Raw genomic sequence first — 26,410 nt, 5'->3', positions numbered from 1 at the left:
CTCAAAGATTTGCCACTTGAACCAGGCCCCGTCTGACACTTTAGGGAAAGTCAGGCGGCTCCAATCAACCTGGACCCGGCACTGTAAACTTCCGGAACACTTAACAGTGTGAATGAACAGGAACAGTGGGAAAGTCAGCATGGCAGGTAACAAAGCCAGGTTGTGATCAGCAAAACCTCTGCTCTCCCATGTAGGGAGTCACTGCTATGCGACATGACATCTACAATTAGGAAAAGAGGGAAAAAATTCCAAATCCCAGTCTTACACCCGTACCAACCAAAGCCATGAAAGTGCATAAAAAATTGTTCAGAAATTTTATTTTGTATAATTTTTCTATAGATCAATAGAGCCTTACTTCGATTTGTTCATTTCCCCCCCTTGCTTCAAACACACTCATCCCATTGTCCTTGCCGCTTTCTGCAGCAGCTCTGGAGTCCTCTTTCCTGAGTGTCTTCATGAGGTGTGATCAGAAATACAGTGACTGCTGCTGCTGACCGCCACCCAATGGAAAGGCAGCTCTTAAAACACGGTGCTGGGTCCTCATCCGCCTTAGTCACTGGATCTGGCACCCTGTGACTTCCAGCTCTCCCCCAAAGTCCAATGACCATGAAAGGAAATGTTTTGAATCCATTCAGGACATCAATGTGGCCACAAGGGTAAAACTAAAGACTTTCAGGAAAGAGGGCTCCAGAGCTGCCTCAGAGAGTGTCAAGGAGGACGGGACACGTGTGTTCAGAGTGAAAGAGAGGATTTTGAGGGAGATTAATGGCAACATGTCTTTACTGTCATAAATTTAAAGACTCAAACATTTGCCATATTTTCCAGTCAACCCTGTGCGGTCCTGCTGCCTCCCACAGCACGCTGGCGGTTTACTTTTCCCAGCTGCTGTTGTTCAAGTCCTGCCATCTGCACAGAGCAGCCTCCCTCTCCAGGGCTGCGCTCTCCAGAGACGGTCTGTGGCCACCGGCCGGATCTGAACCACTCAGGGAGACTCGCGGTGCCTCCCGTGTGCCCTTCAGGAGCCAGGGCACAGTGCAGCCTACACAGCGGCACATCCCAGGAGGTCGGGGTGTGTGGATGTCACATCTGACACAAGGGACCCCAGGGAAGTTGCCTGGAGGGAAGAAACCACGGCGCTTGCGGGGGCCAGTGACCTCTCCGCACCCATAAGGAACCCTGGAGGCTGCACTGTGCTCTGTCGTTACCTCCCTCGCGCAAGGTAGCAAATGGCCTTCACTCGCCCCAGGGCGACCCTCGCTGCCGTGCGGACTCCTGGGCCCCCTTCGCTGGTGCTGAGCAGGACTGGGGTGTGGGCAGGGAGCTCCGGGACCTGGTGAGGGTGCTGAGGGCCAGGACCACCCTGCCAGGAGGCTATGGAGGCTGACAGCAGGGACTGTCCCCTTCCCAGGTGCTCAGGCCCCAAAGGGATCTGGCAACACCCCTCGGGCCTCCATCTTCTGCCCCCACACTTCCCGGGACACAGCCTTGTGCCCACACACTGAGGCCCGTGTCCTGCTCCAGGAGTCCAGGGGCCTCGAGGATTTATGACAACAGCAGGACCCAGATATGGCGGTGAAGCCAGCTTCCCTTTGCCCGCCACTTCCTCTTTGACCAATGGGCAGTCTGAGGGGCAAAGAGAGTTGCCCACAGTGCCCTGGGGATGTCCGGGCTGCCCAGACCGTGGGGATGACTGCAGCCTGGGGGGAGCAGGCTGTCTCCTGGCTCCTCCCTCCCTCCCAGGTCCTGGGATCTTCCACATTCCCACAATCCCTCACTCTCAGGGCCAACGGGCCCTGGCTGGCCTGGGTGATGCTTAGCTCACAGCTCGTGTTGCTCACACAGTCAGCGCTGACCTCCATGCTTGACTCCAGCTTGGATACCCTCAAAGCTGGGGGCTCACGGCTCAGTGAAATCAGCCAGATCTCTAGCAGGTTCAGCAACCTTAAGGGCAAAAGAAATCTTCAGGTTCTTGGAATTAAAGCGTATTTCCCGAGAGTCAATCCTGGTGATTTTGCTAGCATACTTTTCAGTGCATTTTTGTTTTCCTCCCCCACTCTCAAAATGTATTTTTCTGGGCTGCTATTTAATTTGCAAATTGCCTTAAATTAAAATCTGAAATCCTTAAAGCCCAAGAGAGATGTACAAAATAATTTGTTATGTAGACTTTTCCTGGCACTAAAAATGTAGTATCTCTCTTGGCAAACCCCACAGTTTTACATTTTGTGGCATTTGTTTTTGCCTTAAAAAATTCTAGTGGCAGTGTTTCCTCTGAACGGTTCTCTAATCAATTCTAATAAGTTTGTGCAACAGAAAACACAAGGGATTCCACCCAATTATCTGGTTTCCACTAATAACCACGAAGTCTGTGGGACTCAATTATTCTCGATGACTGCTGGGCAGCGATTTATTCCCAGGGACACGGGAGGTGGGAAGCCGGAACTCAGGACCGAGCCGTGCGTGTCTGCTCCACTGAGCGGGGCTGTGGTGAGAGGAACTTAATAAATCCCCATTTTTAATTAAGGAATGAAATAATCCCTCTTCAGCTCTTATACAAGAGAATGGAAGCCCAGGACACAACTGCCTCTCAGCATCTGTCACCCCAAGCTCTGCGGGGTGCTTAATGCTGTCTGGCTGAGAAGTCCCCGCCTGATTTCGATCAGTTACAGACCCCAAGTTCATCTCCAACCGAGACCTCTGGGTTTCAGGATGGGTCAGGCAAAGTCCTTCCAAATGTCTGGGGACGGGGTGGCCTCTCCATCCTTTACACCAGGGGCTCCAGTGCCCTCACTGTGGGGGTCTTTTAAACCCCAGGAGGGGGGGATAACAGGATCGATCCCTGTCCCATTTCTTGATGTTTTTATAAACAGTTTCAGGCAGGATTTCACTTCTGACTTCTAAGTAAGTTAGCAGGAAGAAAAAGCATCGTCCCATTTAAATGAAGACTGTCCACTTCACAACAGGGATTTCCCACTGAGAGCTGACATTTCCGAAAACTGTCTTCCAGCACTTTCCACAGTGAAGTGCGACGGGAAGCGACTCCCCAAAAGGGTTGCCACTTCCTTTTCCATGCATCAAAGCAAAGCTCCCTGAAGGTCTGCCAAGTAAGGGATGCGCTGACACCACTCCAGGTTGGGCATCGCTATCAAACTTCTGACTCCAGGTCTGGTTTTCAGTGGCAAAGCACACCAGGGAAACGTCTCCAGTTCAATGGCCTAGTTCATCCTTGTCGCTAAGGGACATCTTTGTGAATGGAAGTGTTCCATCCAATGTCACATCCACTAGCTTCTGAGAGGCAAAGGTAGAGAAACCTGAGGCAGAACACAGCGCTGTCAAACTGTACCCAAGGCCCTCCCTGGGATGGGGCCAGCGGGCATCCCGGACCTGGAGGAGAACAGCGCCCTGACCTGCAGCACAAGCAGGCCTCACCGCCTCAGGGACTACACTACATGAGGCTGGGTTTAAGGCTCTACCCTTCTGCGGCAAAGGCCTCAAATAACTGGGAGCAGATTTCCCCCAAACAAGGACAGTACTGAACCCTGTCAGGAAAGAGGAGGCATCAGCTGCCCCAGCAGTTCGCTGAGTGACTGGTATGGCGCCAAGACTGGGTGGCTCTGCAAGGGACACGCTCCCTTCAAGGAACGGGGAATGTGGAAGTGAAGCCACAGCAGGGAGCTTCCTCCTGACTGTCGGTCAGCAGCCAGGGCGCCCGGCCATTTCTCTGTCCCCCGGAGGGTAATAACCAGCCACTTCCAGAGAAGATTTGGAGAAGGAAACAACGACACTAATGACATAGACTCTGTGTTCCTCAGCAAAGCATTGTTTAATCTAGAGCAAAAGTAAATTAGGGGCCCGGGATTTAGCTCAGTGGCGCTGTGCCTGCCTTGCAAGCACAAGTTCGATCCTTGGTACCACAAAAAAAAAAAAAAAAAAAAAAAAAGAGTAAGTTAGGTGGTCACGCCCAGCTTGGTAACAGAACTTCCGGGTGGGGCACAGCTTAGCCCCTGTCACCCCCCAGGAGGGCTCTTGTGGAATCAGGCTGCCACACCCCACCATGCCCTGGGCAAAGCCACCGAGAGGTAGTGCTTTTACTTTGACACCCACCGAGCCACAGGGGCGCTGGTGCAGAAGGCAGCTGTGGTCCCAACCCCCCGGGTGGGCCAGGCCTTCCTCTGTGGGCCAGGCTGGGCCCCCGAAGGCCAGGGAGGGAGGAAGGCGGCGGCATGAGGCGCCTTCTGTGCCACCCGACTGAAAGTCAGTTAATAGAAAAGCTTCCTGCCAGTGAGCGGAGTTGGGAACCACAGGCACGCGGGGCTCCAGGGCCGGTGCTGGGCCGCAGCTTGCCGCTGCCTCTGGGTGGCCATCCGGGCAGCCCGTGCCATGAGCCTGAAGCCCAATCCACTCCGTTTTGGCTTGGAAGGAGGCATGTCTTTTTATTATCATTTTTTTTTCTTGGAAGTAGGAAGGAAAAAGTGGAAGCTTAAAATCAAGACTGGAGATACAGTGAAGGTGGAGGCCTCTGGGAGCAGAACCAAGTTTCCGGGCCACGCAGGCAGGAAGGGCCCTGCCCGCTCCCGGCGCCTGCTGCCGGAGAGGGAAGAGCTGGGGTCGGGTCGCCGGCTCCGAGGTCACCAGGCCTCATTTCCAGCGGTGCCTGACCAGGGAGGACTCGTCGTTGATGACCTCGGGGTCGCGGGGCGGGCGGCGGCGGCAGGGCAGCAGCAGCAGGATGATGAGCACCAGGAGGATGAGCCCGCAGGCGCTCAGCAGCGCGTAGGAGACGAACCACAGCAGCGGCTCGCCCGGGGCCGGGGCGGGAACGCAGTTGCTGGCGATGCCATCGGTGGAGAAGGGCCCGGAAACCTCGGACACCGGGGCGCCTGCGATCTCTGCGGAGACAAAGCGGGCCACAGCTGTGAGACCGGTGGCTCCTGGGCCCCTGGTGCTGCCTGGGGTCGCAGTGGGAGGAGGCTCGGGACGTCGGCCGGCCCTCGGAGTCTGGGCCCTGCACACAGCGAGGAGAACGTGCTCTGGGTCTGCGGGCGCTGCGCCCTGAGGTGAGTGGACCCTGCAGAAGGTCGGCGTGGGTGTCGGTCATCCTGAGAGCCCATGCGTGTGCCTGGGAGGGACCGGGGGTTTGCTGCTTCTGGGGTCAGCAGGGGAGATGTGGAAAAGGGGTGGATCCTTCTGCTGAGCCCTAGGCACCGCTGGCCCGCAGGCATTCCTCGAAAAACTAACCGGAGCTCCCCCTCCACACTGAGCCTGCCAACCCGGCAACCCCCACACTTTTTTTTGTGGTGTGGGGACTGAGCCCAGGGCCTTTGCACTGAGCTGCATCCCTGGCCCTTTTCATTTTTTATTTTAAGACAGGTTTCTCACTAAGTTACCAAGTTTCCTGGGCTAGGTTCGAAGTTGTAATCCTCCTGCCTCAGCCTCCCAGAGTTGCTGCATCCACACATTCTTAATGGGAGCTCCAAGTGCACCCGCTCGACACACATGAATCCCAGCACTCTGGCAGGCTGAGGCAGGAGGATCTCGAGTTTAAACCCAGCCCAGGCAACTTAGCAAGACCCTCAGGATGTGGCTCTGTGCAAAGGCCCTGGTTTAATCCCTGGTACTGGAAGAAAAACGTGGAGGAAACAGACTTGGTTCATTTGCAAAGAGGACACACTTTCTGGCTAATGGGGATTCTGTTACATGTTTTTCTAAGGGCCTGGAAAAGAGAAGCGATGGGCAGGAGCAGCAGGCTGAACAGCAGGCTGCGGCCCTCGGGTAAATGGACCACAGATGTCCGGCGAAGTCCACTGCCACTGCCAAGGCTCTGTGGGCTTGAACTTGGCCCCGAAGTGCCCACGGAGAGGGGCCCACACCCCACAGGGTGTGCGGCATGGCAGGGTGACCATCGGGCCTTCAGGGAGAAAGGCTGTCAGCCTCCGGCCTGCGCAGGACCAGGCAGACACTAGCACACGTTTAAATAATGCAAACAGGCCTGTTCCCTACTGCCAACGTGACACATATTTAGGGTAAGAAAGCTGAAAACATGGAGAAAGAAAAGCACACTCAGAAATTCACACTCAGAAATAATCAGTGGGTGCATCTTCCCTTTCCTACGCCTCAGCTTTGAAAAGCAAGGATGGAACAGTGGAGCTGTTTGGTCAGCCACCCTCACCTGACACAGGGTCAGAGTCACACTGTCCACTGCTACATCAGGCTGTTCTGACAACCGCACGAAACACCCGATTGGGGCTGGGGGAGCTGTTTTCCAACCACCCATCAGGTGCCACTGTGGGGTTTTCCAGTGGAAGACAGAGTTTGGGCGGGAATCTTCACTCCTATTCTTGACGTCTCGATTTCCCTTTGAGTGTTCTGATTTCTGCTGACCAAGCAGTCGTGAGGAAGACCGCGCTGGCACCATGGTCCTCGCTCGGCATGGCCAGGCCTGCGCCTCACACCTCGCCAGCGCTGGAAGGCACAGAGTGACGCCCTCCGTCTGACTTCACACGGTTTGCCATGCTTTGCTTGCGGGGAGCACAGCTGGAAAAGCTTTATTGGCCACTTAGGTTTTATGCTGATGCTCGGTAAGAACCCTTTACATGGCTAAAACTTTCTCAGTTTGCAAAAAGTCTTTGCACTGAGGTTATTGATTTTTTTTCAATTTTCTTTATAAATGGAGATGCTTTAGCCAGGAAAGTGCTGAAGAGGAAACAAGCTTTGTGGAGAGACAAGACTCCCCAGTGCAGAGAAGCAGGAAGACATCGAAAACCGCTTCTCCAGGCAAGATGGAGTCAGAGGCTGGATTCATCCTCCCAGCTGAAAGAGCTAAAACACTGGGCAAAATACACGACAGGGGTGAGGACACACAAGGAGAAGCCCGGCGCCCTAGTGCACCACCCTGAGTTCCCAGGCGGCACCACAGGCAGGGGCTGCTGTCCGCAGGAGGGACGGGTGGATGTCAGGGACGGCCACAGCCCTTAGAGCCTGCAGAGCAGAGTCACGCCAGGGAGACAGCTGTACCTGGAGCAACTCTGACGCCTCGGCCTCCCCTGTCTCTGCTGGGTGCAGTCAGCCTCCTGGCCCACGGCTCCTGCATCCCCAGGTCCAACCAACCACAAACCGGAAACACCGGGGAAGGTGGAGTCTGCCCTGAAAGGTGCCCTTTCCCCATCATCCTTCCACAAACAATGGTGCAGAATGATTATTTCCCTAGCACTTGTGTTGCGTGAGGTACTACACGCCATGTAGAAATAATTTAAAGCACAGGAAAGATGCCTGTAGGTTATACGCAAATACTACCACGGGGCTGAGCATCCTTGGATTCTGGTATCTGGTGGGGTCCAGGAAGCAGTCCCCCTGGACACTGCCTGATATCTATTCCAGCCGTGGCCACTGTCCCAGAACACTGGAAACCAGTGAAAGCATTCGCTGGGACAGGCTGGAGCCCACACGGCTGGGCAGAGTGTGCTCCCAGCCGGTCTGGGCTGTCCTCCGAGTGAAGGGCAACAGCAGCAAACGCGTTTAGGCACCACTTAGAGGTCTTTCCACTGTAATGGGAAAAATGAGACGCTGGTCTGACTCTTAAAAGCAAGATAAAAAAGCACAAACCTTTTCTAAGGAACTTAGCTGCAACCTAGAACAAATAACCAGAATATCTTCAATAAAAATATTCAGCCATCAGCGAGGGAAAATTCAGTGTCTGGCGTCTGATACAAAGTTGCCAAATGTCTTAGTGTTCAGGCTGCCGTGAAGGCAGAACAGAGGGGGCTGGGAGCCTTCCAGGCAACAAGTGCCATTTCCCACTGTCCTCCTGGCCACGGAGACCAGGATCAAGGCCCTGGCTAATTCTGTGCCCGACAAGGCCTTCCCGGTTCACAGACAGCCGTTTTCCTGCTGTGTCCTCACAGGGCAGAAGGGTGAGGGACCCAAAGGTGCTAATCTCATTCCCAAAGGCACGTGATGCTTAGTGGTGACTGACTTGATCACCTGAAGAACACCTAGGAAGTTAGTGAAGTGCTTGGGTGGGTGAGTGGGTGAGGGTGTCTCCAGAAATGACTAAACTGAGGGGAGACCTGCCTGCCTGAATGTGGGCGGCACAGTCTAATGAGGTAGGGCCCAGGATGGCAACGAGGAAGACCACCAAATTGGCTCCCTTCTCTTCCTCTGCTGCCCTTTCCTGGAACCGCCTTCTCCCTCACCCGGCCCTCTTCCTCCTTGTCCTCTACCTTCCTGGCTGCCATGAGGTGAGCAGCTTTCCTCCGCCACGCCTGCCACTGTGATGTTTCTGCCTCACCACAGACCTACAAGCAATGGAGCCAGCTGACCAGGGACTGAAACCTCTGAAACCGTGAGCCAAAATGAATCTTTCTTCCTTTAAGTTGATCCTTCTCAGGGATTCTGTTACAGCACCAGAAAGCTGACTAACACAGGCCTATCTCTAAATACAGTTTTGATAGGGATTAGATTTCAACACACGAATTTTGTTGGGTCATAATCATTCAGTCCACATTACTGAGTTTCAAGGAAGCAGAAAAATACAATTTATAATTCCTACAAAGAAGCAGGGAAAAGCAATTGATAATGAGAAAAATCAGTCCACTAAAATTTAACAGGAAATGTCAGAGCTGATAGTGTTAGCAGACAGGATATTAGGGCCATTACCATCCCTGTATTCTATTCAGGAGGCTGAGGGAAACATTAGACATGTTAGAGCCAAAGAAGATATTAAAAGACCCAAATCAAACCCCTCAAAGCAACACAGAAGATGAAAAACACACTGGTGGTACTTACAGCACAGTATATACCGTAGAAAAAGACTAATCAACTTAAAGACAGCATAGAACTACACAAAATGAAACACAGAGTACTGAAAACTATACAGAACACAGGTATGGTGGGACAATTTTAAGCTGATATGTCAGCTGAGCACTAGGAGAGGAAGGGGTGGGACAAAACACATTTAGAGCTACAGTAACCATAGTTTTCCAAATTTGATGGAAACTATAAATTTATAGATCCAAGAGATTCAAAGTACCCCAAGATTAAGAAATACAAAATAGGGCTGGGGATTTAGCTCAGTGGTTCTGCTGCCTGTCTCGCAAGCTCAAGGTCCCGAGTTCGAGCCCCAGTACCAAAAAAAAGAAATACAAAATAGAATACCCTAGTGAATTTTCTGAAGATCAACTGTAAGTAGAAAACCTTAAAAGCTTAAAGAGAAAGAAAAAAATAATACTTGCAAAAGAACAAGAATAAGTTTTACAGAAGATTTCAGGTCAGGAAAATGTAAGCTAGAAGACAATGGAGCAACATCTTTGAAAGTAGTGGATGGGAAAAATAATCTGTCAACCTAGAACTCTACCTAGCAAAGGATCTTTTTTATTTTGTACCAGGAATCAAACTCAGGACCTTGTACTTGCCAGGCAGGCACAGCATCAAAGATATCTTAAAAATGAAGATAAGGATATTTTCAGATGTACACAGCTCAGAGTTCATTTCAAGCAGATCTGCAGTCTAAGAAAGTCCTTTCAGCAACAGAGAAATGATACCAAGAGGAACTTGGGTCTACACAAAGGAACAATGACACAGAAATGTAACTGCATAGGCAGTTATAAGATCTTTAGTTTTAATTTTATTTATGTAAAAAGATAATTGACCAATTAAAGCAGAGACAATGACAAGGTATTGGGTGGTCTATAACATAATCATGACAATAACAGTACAGAGAGCAGAAAGGGGACCGTAGAAGCATACTGTTGTAAGGCTCTTAGATTACAGAAAGTGGTCCATTGTTAGAAGTTAAAAATGTACAGTGGTGGGCCAGGGATTTAGCTCAGTGGTGCTGCTGCCTGCCTCACAAGTGCAAGGTCCTGAGTTTAATCCCTAGAGCCCCCCCCCCCAAATGTACAGTGGTACTTCAGTTCAGAAACTTGATTCTTTCTATGATTCTGGTTGCAAACTGAGTTGGACAAGAACCCAGTCAAATTCAATGGATAGGTTAAATGTTGACATTATGGGGAAATCTGATTCGGTTCTCAGCCAGTTCGGTTTGTGACCAGAATTGTGGAGAGAACTGAGTTCATGATCTGAGGCACAATTTTATGTTATAAACCCTCAAGGAACTACTACAAGAGTTGTAAGAGAGTTATAACTAACATCCTAGTCGAGAGAGAGCGAGAGAGACAGAGAGAGAGACAGAGAGAGACTGTAGTTAGATTAGATGGAAAAAAAAGAAAGAAATCAGTCAAAAAAGAAGGTAGTGAAAGAAGAAAAGGAGTGAGGGAACCTAATGAGACAAAAAGAAAACAAATACAGGCTGAACATCCCTCATCTGAAAACATTCAAATCTGTAATCCTGGAAAATCCAACATAATGCCACAAGTGGAAAATTCCACAGTTGATCTCATATGATGGGTAACAATCAAAAGACGGGTGCATTAAAAACATCATATAAAGTTGTCTTCAGGCTATGTGACTAGGTGTATATGAAATGCAAATGAATTTCATATTTAGACTTGAGTCCCACACAAAGATATCCCATTATGTACACACAGATATTCCAAATCCTGAAAAGAGCCCAAAATCCAAAATACTTCTAAGCATTTGAGATAAGGGATGGTGAATCTGCAGTAAGAAACTTGACTTAAACACAATCATATCATTCATCACATTAAATATTAGCAATCTAAAACAAGGGTTGGCAAACACTTCCTCAAATGAGCCAGATAGTAAATACGTTAGGCTTTCTGCGTTACGTACTTATTTTTATTTTTCCCCAACTCTTTAAATATAAAAACTGTTCTCTGCTCATAGGTCATATAAACACAGGCTACATGCCAGATTTGGCTTATAGGCTGTTGTCTGCTAATCTCTGGCCTAAATGACCCATTAAAAAGCAGAGATTGTCAAATTAGATAAAACGGCCCAACTTCATGCTGCCTACAAGAAACCCATTCTCAGTGTGGACGCAAATATGTTCAAAAGGCAGAAAAGGATGTATAGTATTGGTGCTAATCAAAGAAAACCAGAGTACTATATTAGTATCAGAGTAGAGTCCCATCAAAAAGAAGCACCACGGACAAAGATATCACATAATATGATACCTCTCTTAGTCACTTGCCTGTTGCTGGGACATACTGTAATACCTGACACCAACAACTTAAAGAAGGACAGGTTTATTTTGGGTCATGGTCAGCTGGCTCCATGGCTGAAAGGGCATAGGGGAAGGGCATCATGGAGGAAAGCTCAAGGCAGCCAGAAAGCAGAGAGAGAAAGGAGGAACAGGGGAGGGATATGCACCCTTCTAAGGCACAGCCCCAGTGATCACTTCCCAACGGCTCCACCTCCTGATAGATGAATCCACTAATGAATACAGCTCCCTCACCATCCAATCACCTTCCAAATACATGAGACATTTGGGGACATTTTCGATGGAAACCCTAACAATACCATAATGACATAATGAAAGAAGATTCGATTCATAAATAGGACACCATAACTCTCAGCATTTTTATACCTAATAGCAGTTTCAAAGTACACGAAGCGAGAATTATGAAACCAAAAAGACATGGAGAAACCCACAAATGCAGTCAGAAATGGCAACGCCCCTTTCTCAGTACTGGAGCCAGGAGATAGAAAGTGAGCGCTGTGCTACAGAATACTGAACAACACGATCAGCTACTCTGTCCTGATTTGGTTCTCTGGTCACAGAGGTGGAACACATCTGTTCTCAAGAGCACACAGAGATCAGATCATTTTCTGGGTCATAAAACAAATTTCAGTGAATTTAAAAGAATTTAATTCATAGGAACTATATTCTCTGACCATTATAAAATTCAATTAGGAGTCAATAACAGAATGCTATCAGGAAATCTCTTAAATATTTGGAAACTAAACAACACATCTCTAAAACTATAAAACCTCCAGAAGAAAACACAGGAAGACCCAGGGATTTAGCTCAGTGGTTCTGGCACCTGCCTCACAAGCACAAGGACCCGAGTTCGATCCCCGGTACCAAAAAACAAACAAACAAACAAACATGGAAGAAATCTTTGTGTCTTTGGATAGGCAAAAAAATTTCATAGCTACATCACCAAAAAGGAAAAAAAAAACCTGATAAATTTTATTTCATTAAAATTACAGATTTCTCTTTCAAAGACAATATCAAGAGCCTGAAAAGGATAGGAGAAAAGACCTACAAGTCATATTTCTGACACGGGACTTGTATCCACGATATCCAAAGAACTCTGAAAACTTAACAGTGAGAAAATAAAGAGCCCAGTAGGAGAATCCACAAGAAAATTTGAAAAGATACTTCACCAAAAAAAGGTATATGAATTTTCAATAAACACATGAAAATATGTTCAAGGTTATCAGTCATTAGGGAAATGCAAATTAAAACCACAATAAGATACTGCTAAATATTTACTAAATAAAAGAATGAATCGTATCAACTGTGGGTGAGGATGTGGCACTGGTGGCAGGAATGTAAAATGATGCTACCACACTTTGAACGACAGCTTGGCAGATTCTCAGGAAGCAAAGCATCCCCCCAACTCCCTGTCTTATGCCCAGCTGTGCCCTGCTGGGGGTGAATCCAGGAGAAACAAATACACACCAAGGCCTTTTCAAACACCACACACGGCCCCAAACTTACAGGGACTCGACTTATGGTCTTCCTGGCTCAGGCTGGTGTGAAAGCAGGTCACAGGAAGCCGTGGACGCTCACAGTGTGCTGTGCTGCTGTGATGCACTCAGTGCCTCTTCCGCCTGGAGTGTCTGCAGCTTACGATGCTTATCGGGATGTACAGTGGTCGGGAAGCATCTGCAGTGCTCACAGCGGCTGTACTTATGACGATGAGAAGAGAAAAAACACACTTGAACCAGGAAACAACCCAAAAGCTCACCCACAGGTGAAAGGAAGGAAACAAATTCTAATGCATCTATATAACTAAGCATTGCTTGGTACTAAAAATGGGTGACCTACCGGAGCATTAAATAACAGGATGAATCTCAAAATAATTGTGCTGGGTGAAAGCCAGATAAAAGGAGATACACACTGAGATTCCATTTATATAAAATCCCAGCAAGGGAAATGTAATCTGTAGTGGTGTGTGTGTGTGTGTGTGTGTGTGTGTGCGCGCGCGTGAGCAGTTGGGCCGGAGCAGGGAGGACAGCTGGCCACCTTGCTTCTGGTGATGGTTTCGAATGCAGTTGTACGAAAACTAATCAGGCGGTGCCCATCCAACATGGTCTGCTTGCTTTCCACCAAGTGTATCTCAATAAGGCTGCTTAGAAAAATCCAAATCAAAAATAGCTCTGCCATATGAAGCAGCTCTCCCGTTTCTGGGTACACATCCAAAGGAGAGGAAATCTGCATGGCAGGGAGACACCCTTGGGTCATGTGCATCACAGCTCTAGTCACAGAAGCTAAGACAGGAGTCAGCCCGGGTGCCACCCACAGACGGATAGGGAGAACGCACAGCGCGGAGTATTATTCACCTATTAAGAATGAAAGCCTGGCATTGGCTGCAGAACGCTTGGAACTGGAGGGCACTGTGTTAAGTGAAATGAGCCACACACAGAAAGACCAGGCCCATATGTTCCCTCTCAGGTGGAGAAGCTAAAAAGAGCCATGCTAAAAGTAGAACAGCGCTTACTAGGGGCTAGGGAGGGGCCGGCGTGGGGAGCTTGGATTTGATCAGTCCACACTGCGGGCAAATGCAGAAGCACCACCCTGACCCCACTCAGATGTGTGATTTATTCATGCTGATGATGGCTTTTAAAAGCATGCCAAGAACACACGGGGGAGGATCTCATTCAGGTTACCGAGCAAGCTGAACCCAGCAAGCTGAACGCTGGGTCCATGCGCATTTTCTTAGCATTCACTGTGTGTACAGAATGAAAACACAAAGAGCCCCAACAAAATTGAATTTCTTCAATGTACATGTTACTACTTTCGGAGTCAGAAGTGTTTTCCTTTGAAGATTTTTGGAAAACGCCCCCCACGGAAGGTTGTCAGACCTAACACATTAGCTGCAAAGAACAGTATCCTGACAGTTGTGAACTCACAGGAGAGTGGGTTTGAATGACTTCCACTGGGACTTCCTGGGCGGTCTGCACACTCATTACACACTCCGCTCATCTACCACTGTGAGGCAGATGTCAGTCATGCACTGGGGTCAGACAAGACCCCAGGCAAGACTTCCGGGCTCCAGAGCCCAGCTCCCTTAGGCTTAACTGAGCTGTGTGATCATTTTATTTAATTTAATTTATTGGTTGATTGGTTCCCATACTAAGATTTAAACCTAGGGACACTCTTATCACTGAGCTGCATCCCCAGCCTTTTTTATTTATTTTTAAAATTTTTGAGACAAGGTCTCGCTATTGTAGTCCAGGCTGGCTTTGAACTTGAGACCCTCCTGCCTCAGCCCACTGAGTAGCTGGGATTACAGGCCTGAGTCACTGTGCTCAGCTTGTCTGTGTGATCTTAACTGACCCTAACTAACTTCTTTAACCTTAATATCTTTGCCCACAAAGCAGGAACGTAACTGCTCCTAGAAGTCACAGTTTTGCTGGAAGGATAACCAAGTTAATAGATGCTAAGCACTTAGCACAGTGCCCGGGCTGAGTTGTCTAGCTAATGGTCATTGTTCCTATATTGCTATTTGTAATTCTTTCATCACTGTCCCCGGTTAAAATTTTAATTATGAGTTTTCTCTATGTTGTGTCCCAAAAGGTCAGGACCTAGTTGATAATGAACACCGAGGCAAGACATAGCATTTCAGCAAGTATAAAAATCCTCATGGCCAGGCCTTTTTCTCCATGGAAGTAAACTGCCCCAGGAAACTGACCACTTGGGCCTGAGATTCTTGCCCTGGAGTGCAGGGTTCCAGACCCAGGGCAACCATGGGGGACCTCTGACTTCTACAAATGAGGAGGTGCAGCTGCCTGGCCTGAGTTTGGGGTCTTTCGATTATACTCTAAGTGGAACACAGAGGCCTGCCTCTGAAACTTGGTCCCCAACAGCTGACTCCCCTATTTTTAAACATTCGCACGGACCAGATGATCATTTCCACCCCGTAGCTAGGAAAATTCACAGTGAGACGCCTGCCCAATCCACAAAGTGTTTTCGAGTTCTACAAGCTGAAATCTATACCCTTGCAGGTGCTAAATGTCTCAATCTATAAAAAGAGATGGCATTTCAGAAGCTCTGGATACACTAGCTAACAGGGAGTTGTCAGTCTGGTGCTATTATTTTTCTAGCTACAGGCGAGGCTACCCCAACAGCCCCAAGGCGGCAAGCAGTGGCAGCTGTGGATTCCAGGACCCAGGAGGGCAGGCCCTGTGGGATTCTCGAGGGGCTGGGACAGCTGGGAGGGCGGGGGCAGAAGCAGCAGAAGTGAAGCATGCAGGGAACGTTTCCAAAGTACCTACCGCGTCCATGTCCATGTGTTTTGGAAAAGCTGGCCCGGGGTTCCAATCAAGAGGCTCCCCAAACCCGGCTCTTACAATAAATTAAGTTGCCCAACAAACATAAATAATTATAAAACCAAAGTAAAAGATACTGAAAGAGGAGAGAGCCCCTCTTTGGCACTATCATTTAGGATGGTGCTATGGTGGAATGTCTATTTTAACACATGAAGATAACATGAGCCCTCAGTTTTCATTTATTTTGGGGTCCAGGGCATCATGCACGCTAAGCGTGTGTTCTGCCACTGAGCTATATCTTCAATCGTTTTTTAAGAAATGGGATATCACTGTGCTGCCTTGGCTGGCCCCAAACTCTTAAGCTCAAGCAATTTTCGTGCCTCAGCCTCCCAAGCAGCTGGGACTACAGGCATGTGCCACTGTGCCTAGCTCAATTCCAGTTTTTAAAAACATAGCTGAGGGCCGGGGATTAAGCTCAGTGGTTTCGCCGCCTGCTGCACATGCGCAAGGACCGGAGTTTGATCCCCGCTAGAAGTAAGAGCCATTCCTTGAGCAGAAAGAGACTCCGGGGCTGAGGTCTCAATGCCCAGGGGGTGAGAGACATGACCCTGAGCACCCTGGGCCCTCAGGCCACGTGCTGGTGAAAGTCAGGCTCATCCGTGGAAGAAACCATGGAAACTCTACTAACGAGGAAGCTGGCTCTGCCTGAGGGATGAAGGGGTGGAGGGAGCATGACAAGAAAGAATGTCCCATGAGTGATGGAGCCCTCAATACTCCAACTTAAGTGCAGTTAACCTCTGAATTCATACAGCTTGGTGTAGAAATCCTGATGTTCTCACAGCCTGAGGACACTCAGAAGAAACACGGGCCAAAATGCTTTATGGTAACACAGGTTATGGCTAAGATCTAAAATGTTCCCCCAAATCTCATGGACTCAGAAGGCGACTGCACCATGGGGCACTGTACTCACCAGCGGATTCATTCCTGGAAAAGGTCACACCTGAACACACTATTAGGTGGTGGGAAGAGGAGGTGGGTCACTGGGGTGTGACTTGGAAGGGTGTATTTTTATGCCTGGTTCCTCCCTTGTCTCTCTGCCTCCTAGCTTCCATGCAGAGAGCAGCTGTCCTCTGCTGTGCCCTTCTGCCAGGCCATTTCTACATTGGAGCCAGGAGACCATGGATTGGACCATGGACTGAATCCACTGAAACCATGAGCCACATGAACCTCTCTCCTCCTTTAAGTTGTGGATGTCAGGTATTTTGTCCCAGTGATGGGAAAGTAACTAAGACCCCAAGGCACAGTGAATTCTCCCAGAGGGAAGAAAGCACTGCCACTAAAGATGAGCTCATAACAACAAAAAAATGGCAAAATAAATGAGCTAAGCGTGAAAGAAAAGTCAGCCCACATTAAAAACAAAATGAAATCATCAATAAGAGCAGCCGCAGAAGTTCACACAAGAGCTGTGTTTGAAGTGATTAACAACTCACTAAAATACCAGATTTTAAAATAAATCAATTCAAAAGCTCATTGAAAAATTAAGAAAGCAAAGCAGGGAAACTTTGAAAAAAGAACAATAAAAGGAACTAATAAAGTGAGAAAGAATAGAAAATTCAGAAATAAATATCTATCTCACAAATATTTACTGATTTTGGTACATAATAATTGTGGGATTTCAAACTAGTGAATAAAAGATGGATTATTGAAAAATGTTATAGGAACAATGGGGGAGCCGTCTTAGGGGGGGCAGTGTAATCCAGAGAGTCTACACAAGGTAAGTCAAGCATATAACTATTCAAATAAACAAAACTTACTTTTAGTAAGAAAAGCCATTTAAAATGTGACAGCAAACCCAAGAGTTTGAAAGAAAAAGACAAAAATATTTAAATACATAAAAATAAACATTTTTTACACCTAAATGGATCACAAGCGAAGTTTTAAAAAGTTATTACTGAGATATGAATTAAAAGGTTTTTGGCATTTATCTTTAACGGACTTTCACGAAACAAATATTTTATATACTCCTCCTAGAGCAATTGCTCTTCAGCACATGAAGCCTGCTGTGAGGCGGTGGGCTTCTGGGTTGTCCTTACTTTGGAGGAGATGAAAAGTGGTCTCAAGTAATTGTTCCGGGATGTATTTATTTAGTCATTTTCTCAATATAGCGACTGGGAACCTTGGTCCAGTCTTGGGTATTAATTCCCCCTCTCTATATACCTAGGGAGGAAAGGCTGGGTTGTGAAGCAGGTAATGTCAGTAGAAACTGTAAAATTGTTTTCCCATCCATCCTAAACACTTTGAGGAAATTGCAAATCTGTAACTTTAGGGTCCACAAGGGAATTTCCACACGCCTACTCCATAGATCATGCTCAGTGTTGAAGCATGAAAAATAATCCTGTGGGTACAGACAGCAAAGCCCACTGTCACTTCTATTCAACACTGTTGGGGAAGCTGTCATATACAACATATATCAAATACAAGATATATCAGACATAGTACAAGATACAAGGATTACAAATGATTGAAAACGTATTCCTTGCAGATTCTATGAGTATGTTAATGGAAAATCCAAGTGACTCTAAAAACTGTTTAATAACAGAGGACTTAGCAAAAATTGCACGCCTGTATACCAAACCACCCATTAGAAAATGCAATTTAAAATAATCCCATTTACAGTAACAAGTAAGAACTAAGAAGGACCTAGTAATAAATCTATGTGTAAGGTCTTTTTGGAGAAAATTACAAAACATTGCAATATGACATAAAAGACCAAAAATGAAGAAATTTAGCATGTTTTTTGGAAAAGACTTGATATGGTAAAAGCTTGGTTTCCTTCCTAGCTAAAGTATAAATTCAATGCTGTCCTAATTAACACCTCAATAGTGTTTTCAGGCATCTTGATGAAATTAATTAAAGGTAAAAATAGCCGGGACAATATTAGTGAAGAATAAGGAGAAGTGTCAGTCCCTGGCAGATCCTATCTCACAACTACTGATATTAAAACCACATGGTGCAGGAGACAGAATTACGGCAACCCGGGAGGGACAGAATAGGATGCTCCGAAATCATCCAGATATGTACAGGGGCTGGTATAGGACAAAGATGCTACTTGTTATGTTTGATGATCTAGAATGTTCCCCGAAGTCACAGGCGCTCAAAGGTGGGGCTTTGAAGGGGACTGGATCAGGGCGCTGTGCTCATCGGTGGGTCCTTCACCCACCCGCCCCTAGCTGCCTGTGCTGCTGGGGGTGGGGCCTGGCTGGAAGAGGTGGGCACCGGGCTGTGACCTGGGAGAGTAAGTTCCTGCCCCCAGCTCCTCCCATTCCCGTCTGCCTCCTGGCTCCCATGGGTGGAGCAGGAGCCAAAGTAAACCTCTCTTCAATTTGTGGGTGTCAGGTACTGTGTCCCAGCAACAGGCAAATGAGTAATACACCCCTGAAATCCAGTGCGTAGCTCGCAAATCATGTGTAACTTGAATCTGAGATTTTAGATTTAAAGTTCAAGTGTACCGGAAATATGAGGCTTAATGAACAAGTTAAACAGTACCATTAGGAAATAGTCAAACAAACGGAACTTTGTGCATTCTACAACAAACCAACAAACCGACCCAAACCCAGAACCAACCAAATACAAAACTGACCTCTGAAAGAACAGGACAGCTAGGGAAACCGTTTGGGACCGCTGGACACATGTGAATACGGCCTAGGTATTACTAGGTAGACTCGCAGTATAAGAAAATGTGATCATGGCATTGCGATCAGGTAGAAGGATGCCTGTAATTTTAAGATCCATAAGGAAATGTCATAAGACCTGCAACTTATTTCCAATGGTTCAGTAAAAACTACATAAACACACATAACGGCAAATGGGAAAATGTTAAAATGATTAAATCTACATGGTTGGTATACAGGGACATCATTGTATTATTTAGTCTTTCTTATGTATTAACGATTTCATAATAAATTATTAGAAGAATCAGAGAGGAGGAAAACATCATATATTCACTAAATGATGCTGAGAAACTTGAACATCCTTACAAAAATCAGATACCTAGCTCACATTTTAGAAGAAAAATAAGAAGCAAGCAGTATTTTTAGAAGAAAATCATCTCTCTTTTTTTCTTAGATTAAGGGAGAATCTCTTTCCTTGTTGTTTGCTAGTTTTTGCATCGATGGGGTTGGAACCCAGAGTCTCACACATTCTAGAGAAACACTCTACCCTGGCCTCACGCCCAGCCCAAGGATTTCTTAAATAAAGCAGAGTACAGGCCAGCAGGAAAAAACTGGTAAATTTGCTTTCACTAAACCTAAAAAAGTGAAGACAACCAAAAACAAGTAAAAAGAAAAAGTCAGAGAGATTAGAAAATAAAACCCAAAGAAACTCACACATGTGAAGTGTTTAGAAAAGCACAGAAACGTGCACCAGACAGAGTAAGGAAAACTCACCCTCAAAGAGAAAGCACGAACATCCTGTGGACCTGTCAACAGTCCTGGAATCCCGAATGTGATCCACTGAGGTGTGATGAGGTCTCACACACATCAAATGGCAACACACAAGAGAAACCCAGTGTACAAATCCTTCGCGGGAAAGGAAGTCCTTCCACTGTATAACCCTGGTGTTTCAAGGACTTCAAAGACCAACGTGAGAGCACCAAGTGACAATGACAAAGGTCTCATTTGTGGGCACAGAGATGTTCCATGCAGTACTGTGAACTGCAAACATTAGAAACAACCCGAGTGTTGATCAGCAGGGGGCTGGGTTAGTAATCTGGGAACGTTCGTACCATGGGATGACGCTGTAGACCAAATGCAAGACCAAGCACCGCTCAACATGGAAACTCTAGACTGCAATGCTCAACAAAGACATCAAGTTGACAAATGACACTCGCAGCACCATAAGCACTTATGGAGATTTAAAACTGGAAGGAGCACGGCTACTGCAAACCGACCAATGGACACACCCAAGTTTGTTGTAATTCTGTGGCAGGCAGCTCTGAAGACCATGCCCAGGCACCTGTTTCCTGGCTTCCAGCCCGTGCTGTCCCCTCCACTGGGTGCCACTGCTCTGGACCACTGAGTCCAGGCACAAGGGACGGCAGGGCCCTGCTGAGATCGGGTCACGGGAAGGCTGTGGCCTCCATCCTAAGTGCCTGGCTCCTCTCTGTCTCGCTGTCATTCACTCTGGGGTGACCAGGTGCCCGCTCCTGAGGCCATGCAGCAGCTGTGGTGATGCTGTTCAGGGGAAGGACCGGAGGGACCCCTTCCAACAGCCCAGGAGTGGCCTTGGAAGCACATCATATGGCTGTGGCTCAGGAGAGGGGCCTGAGGCAGAACCAGCCAGCAAACTGTGCCCCACCGCCAAGAAACTGTAACAGAGAGCTGCTAAGAGCTGCAGATGGCGGCACTCTGTCAGCCCAGCACTCAGGAGGCTGAGGCAGGAGGATCGCAAATTCAAGCCCAGACTGGGCAACTTAGTGATTTAGTGAGATCTTGTCTCAAAAATAAAACATCTTAATAAAAGGCTGGGGATGTGGGCCCAGTGTGAAAGCCCCGGGTTCAACCTCCAGTACTGAAAGAAAAAAGAGTTGCTAAATTTGGGGGACGTTGTTATGCAGCAGCATAAATAACCATTAAGAGTACATATACCTGTGCAGCACGATTATAACCCCACGTAATCAGGAGGAAAGCACACATTAGTTGCAAGGCAGAGTAACTCCAGGGGAGTGGCTGGCATGGAGCACTCCCTAGTTGTTTTTGTGTTTTTATGACAAACTTTGGAAGAAAATATAACAAAACGCTAACATTTGTGGGATCCCCAAATATTAAAAAAAAATGTGTTTGTCGTGAAAGTGTACCGACTTTTCTCATCTTCACTCCCGCAGCTGCAGAGTAAAACAGCTCTCTGACAAGCACTGACACTGGACCGAACTTCACATGCAGCCCGGGGTGCTGCGAGGCAGCTGGGCAGGTGCAAACGTCACAGGCAATACTATGCCACTTTGCACGAAAGGCTCGGATTCTGTTACCTGCGAGCTGCCTGGAACTAACTCCACATGGACACTGAAGGACACTGTGTGGTTTTTCATAATTTATAGCACTTTATTACTTCAAACATTTTAGAGTTAAAACTAACGACTTAGAGAAAGGTCGGGCATGCATTCCATTTACTACAGCGCTGCGGAGCCTGGTTCCTCTCACTGCAGCCCTGGGGAAAGTCTCTGGTTTAACGGCCACGTAATTTGCACGGAAGGGGAGGCATAGACCAGGGTCTGTCCACACAGCTGGTGAGGGCAAATGTTTAAGTACCAAGGCCCTAAATGCACTTGAAACAGATCGACGACAAGAAACCGTGTATCAGAGCACCCAACAATCAGGGTGAAATGTGGGGAACGCTATCCCTGGCCTGGCGACACTGAGGATTAAGCAATTCCCCACAGCAGCTCCCTGGGACAAGGCTTGGTTATCTCACCTTGGCAGGGTTAAGTGGACGTGGTGGTAGCTGTTGCTATAGCAGCCCCTACTTTACTGGCAACTAACAAGAGACCAGAAACTATGGGGAAAATTGCGGTAGTGCTTAGATTCCCATGGCTATGAAGAGGTAAAATATTCATTGCCAGGAGCTACAGGAACATTTTGGGCTGCCCAGTCCCCCTCAGAGCTGTGGAGAGGGGTCTCGGGCATCGACCACACCACTGGCAGGAAGGGTTTGTGCTGAACAGTTCCTCCACCAGCACCAAGATTCCAGCTCTGTTCACCCACAAATAAGCCCGCACTGCAGTTTAAGAAGACCCATCGCCACCTGCTATTTACACAGGCAAGGCTCAGGGATTTGGTGCAGAATAAGAATCGGCTGCATCACAGGGATGATGTCTTCTTCCTTTTAATATCGCTCTCTTCCATTCTCCGAGTTGCACTTCCGGAAATGCCAGTGTGTCGACATACGAATATGCAGCGCCACTTACCTGCTCTAGTCAAAGATTCGGGTATTAAAAGAGAGGCGAAATCTCGGCCAGGCATGTGGTGCACACCTGTGACCCAGCACTCTGGAAGGCTGAGGCAGGAGGGTCTCAAATTGGAGCCCAGCCTGGGGAACTGAGCAACTCAGTAAGACCCTGTCTCAAAGGAAAAGGACTGGGGACCTAGCTCAGTGGGTTCGATCCCCAGCACGGGAAATCTCCCAGCTGGCCAGGCCAGCATCCCTCCTTGTCCCCTAGTTCTCTCTAACGTTTCAGGCTTTTTCCCATCAAGTTCACAATTCCTTCCTCTCAACTGCATGGAGAGACCCCACTCTTAGCTCCCCAATTTTCTTCCATTCCTCCTCCTCGTTATCAGTTCTAAACCTCACAGTTTCATTGTTCCCTCCCTTAGCACCCGACCAGCACAACTTTAGGGTTCCCTTCTGCTCCTGACCCAGGTCCAGTGGACCGAAATGTTTTCTGTGCTTTGAAACCCTGTTTTGAAATGCTGCGGCTGTCCCGGCCACCTCCCCGGCACAGGCTCTCCCGGCACGGGTCTCCAGCAGCTCAGCCTCACCCAATCTCCCTCCGTGTGCCTCTTCCGGGTCAGCCGGGACTGCCAGTCTTGGGTCTGATCCTCCCGGAAGCCAGGCCACGCGAGCCCTGCCCGCGCCCCTGTTCTGCCTGAAGGTGCCACAGCCTGGGGCTCACCTGTCCCGTCAGCCTTGTGCTGTCTGTCCGATCCCCACGCTGGACCATGACACGCCATCACCCTCACGCTGGCCTTTCAGAAGAGTTCTCCCAGAAAAATGGCTCTAGGGCCTCATTATTTTAGAATTTCAAGAAATCGCAGTGATAAGTATTTACAAGGGAGCATCAAAAATACTGAATATTTCAATTAAAGCTACAGTAAAAGACACATTGCCAAGAATCCCCCTCAAAATCCTCCCCCTCACTTTGAACACATTCATCCCATGGTCCTTGCCACCGTCCATGTCTGAAGCAGCTCTGGAGTCCTCTTTTCCTGAGGGTCTTTAAAAAGTGTGACAAAAAATACAGTGACTGCTGCTGCCGAGCGCCATCCAGTGGAAAGGCAGCTCATAAAGACACCATGCTGTGTCCTCATGCACCTTAGTCACCGGATCTGGCACCGTGTGACTTCCGGCTCTTCCCCAAAGTCAAAATGACCAGGAAGGGAAACGTTTTGAATCCATTCAGGACATCGAGGCAGCCAGGACAGCGCAGCTAAAGACACTCAGGAAAGAGGACTCCAGAGCCGCTGCAGGAAGTGGCCAGGACGAGGGGATGAGTGTGTTCAGAGCAAGAGGGATTCACAGCAATGTGTCTTTCACTGCAATACATTGTTCTTATTTAGGCACATCATACTTTGGTCACACCTTGTGCTATTTCATAATGAGACTGCTTTGGGGGGAAAATAGACGCAACTTACATATGAGTTTTCTACTGTATTTGTTTGACTTTAACTGTCAAAAAGCTGTAATTCAAGGGCTGGTCAAGCTCAGTGGGAGAGCACGTGGTTGGCACATACGAGGCCCTGGGTTCACTGCCAGCACCCAACAAACGAAACTGTATTTCAAAATCAAGGGCCGCTGAGTACATTTCCAGCTGGTGTGGAATGGGATTTTCAGCTTCCTGCGAGAGGCACATTTGCATCTGCAGTGCACCCAGGGCTGGGATGAAGGTTTCCCAGGATGCTGTCACTGAATGCTGCCAGTGAGCCCGTGACCCGTGATCACAGGCACGTGTCAGACAGCTGTGCAGCGCCGATGTGCTGCCCAGGACTTGTCACGCCGGCACAGTGGCCCTGCTGTCACCCGGGTGCTTACCTGCACAGGGGCTCGCTGCGAAGCCCACTCTCCTGCGAGCTCGGTCGAAGACCACATAGAAGCCCTCCATCACGGTGGCGCCGATCACCAGCGCGTTGGTGGAGGGGGAGATGCCGAATCGGTAGCATTCGTAGTTCAGGCCGGCACCCATCATGGGCTGGATGTAAAGCTGTTTGTTGAAGAGAGGAAGAAAAACGGAAACGTGCAAGTCAGGCCGCATCAGGGAATGGAGGGCACACCAAGCTCAGAGCCCCTGAAAGGGCACGGGAGGCCCCTGTCATGTGGAGAGCAGGACGAGGAGCTTGTGGAGGAGGTGGAACGGAAACTGGGAGGTGAACGTGAAATACGAGAGCTCCACGGCGCTGAAAGGGACCGGCACAGGAGAAGAGACACGCCTCCTGAAGAGACACCCCTCCTGTATCGCGCACAGTGCCCGTGTGTCCACAGTCCACGGGTCCGTATGTGACCAGCACCGAGAGAGGACGCACAGCACTTCCGCGTCAGGCAGGTGGGGCTCCCAGTGTCACCATTGGCTGGCAGCAAGCAGCCTCTCCTGGGGACCTGCCGTGCACTGCTGGGCCCCGCTGGCTGCCACACCAGTGCGGGTGCTGACTGCAACCCAGGCTCAGGGAAATGAGCTCGAGTGAAATCCACCGAAATGAGGGAAATGCAGGAGTAACGCTTAGCAGCCACCCGAACACTGTCATTTAAGGTTCTGTAAGCAGCCAGGTCTGCAGCAGCCTACACACACACACTCACTCACTCACTCACACACTCTGAATGCCATCATTCCATAAGAAACCCAATTACTTATGAGATGTGACTGAAAAATACAGTGTTTATTACGGTAAAAACACACATTGCCATGAGTCCTCCCCTCCGCTTCACACACCCTCCTCCCTCCATCCTTGCCCCTTCCTGCAGCAGCTCTGGAGCCCTCTTCCCTGAGTGTCTTTAGTTGCGCTGTCCTGGCTGCCTCAGTGTCGTGAACGTTTCCTTTTTGTGGTCATTTTGACCTCGGGGAAGAGCCGGAAGTCACACGGTGCCAGACAGGGTGACTAAGGTGGATGAGGACACAGTGTGTGTTTACAAGCTGCCTTTCTGTTGGCGGACCCTGGGCAGCAGCACTCACCATATTTTTGATCCCATGTCATAAAGCCCCTCAGGGAGTATTATGAGGGGGATTCTCGGCAATGTGTCTTTTACTATAATCACCTTTTAACATTTAAACACTCACATAGATTTCAATCACTACTGTACAGGGCCATGGATGTGGATGTAAACCCCATGTAGCCCAACGTCCCTCTCACAGCCGGTCCTGTGTGCCCAAGCGGATCCCAGGGACAACTCCAGACCACACATCTCCTCACGTGCCGGGAGGCTTCAGTCTTGTTGGGTCTCAGGAGAAACTGTCTGCCTTCACCCAAAACAGCATGAACAGAAAAAGCAGTGGCATTCAGACTGCAAGTGGGTACACAGTAAAGGGTCTTTTTACGTTTTTATTTTTTGAAAAGAGAAAAATCAAACTTCCCCTGTGGGCCAGGGGCTCTTTTTGGTCATCATGTTTTTCCTTGCTCAGAACAAGTGGATTTAACTCTCGTGTTCTGGGAAACACCATTGGGAAGAGAAGTGCAAAGACTCCCCTGATCTCTCTTCCCCACTAGCGCTCCTTTGTCGTCTACTACTGCAGATGCCTGAAGGCCCCACAGAGCGGACAGTGCTCAGACCCCGGGGATAAGAAGCCCATCACTGCCCCGGGGGAGCACAGCGCAGCTCTGGGCCGTTTCCCTTTGGTTATCTCTGTCCTCCGGCAGGGCAACAGGTCACAAACTGGATGTGGTGTGGGTAAGGAACCAGAAAACAGATCCGTAAAAATCAAAACGGAATAGGCCAAAGCCAACTTCAAAGATATCTTCCCTCTCCTAAGTGCGAGTCATAAGAATTCCCATGCAGAGCGACTGTCCCCAGTGCTCTGCCACTACCCTCCCTGTCACCCAGCGCCTGGCCCGAAAACCAGGTGACGACCCCACAGGAGCCTTCAGCTCCGAAATTCCCCAGGCACCCCTACCTCTGTCCTCCAGCTTCGGGACACCAGGGGCGAAGCACGCTGAGGAGATAACATCCGTGCTTCGCTCTCTGCCTGACTGAAATGTCATGGTGAGGAACGTGGTGTTTCAGAGATGCTGTGAGC

General features: G+C 48.6%; 1 protein-coding gene across 4 annotated transcripts in view; it reads right to left on the bottom strand.

Annotated features, from left to right (window-relative positions):
* Positions 1-3,795: 3,795 nt before the first annotated feature.
* Positions 3,796-26,410, bottom strand: part of Bace2 (beta-secretase 2) — a 75,622-nt gene continuing 53,007 nt past the window's right edge. For 2 of the 4 annotated variants that reach the window (XM_087211300.1, XM_004842466.3), the window contains exons 8-9: positions 24,220-24,388; positions 3,796-4,886 (exon numbers count right to left, since the gene is read on the bottom strand). In XM_087211300.1, the coding sequence (XP_087067426.1) occupies positions 4,636-4,886; positions 24,220-24,388 (420 nt within the window). In that variant the 3' untranslated portion in view covers positions 3,796-4,635. Of the gene's footprint in view, positions 4,887-12,643; positions 12,835-24,219; positions 24,389-26,410 lie in introns of those variants that run through there. The other 2 variants (XR_015451345.1, XM_087211316.1) reach the window with 2 other exon arrangements.

This window comes from Heterocephalus glaber, unplaced genomic scaffold (genome assembly GCF_053883595.1).
Source record: "Heterocephalus glaber isolate CG9 unplaced genomic scaffold, H.glaber_assembly_v1.0 deba00000122, whole genome shotgun sequence".
NCBI classification, from domain to species: Eukaryota; Metazoa; Chordata; class Mammalia; order Rodentia; family Bathyergidae; genus Heterocephalus; species Heterocephalus glaber.
The sequence above is the reverse complement of the archived record's forward strand: the minus strand, read 5'-3'. Positions and strand labels throughout refer to the sequence as shown.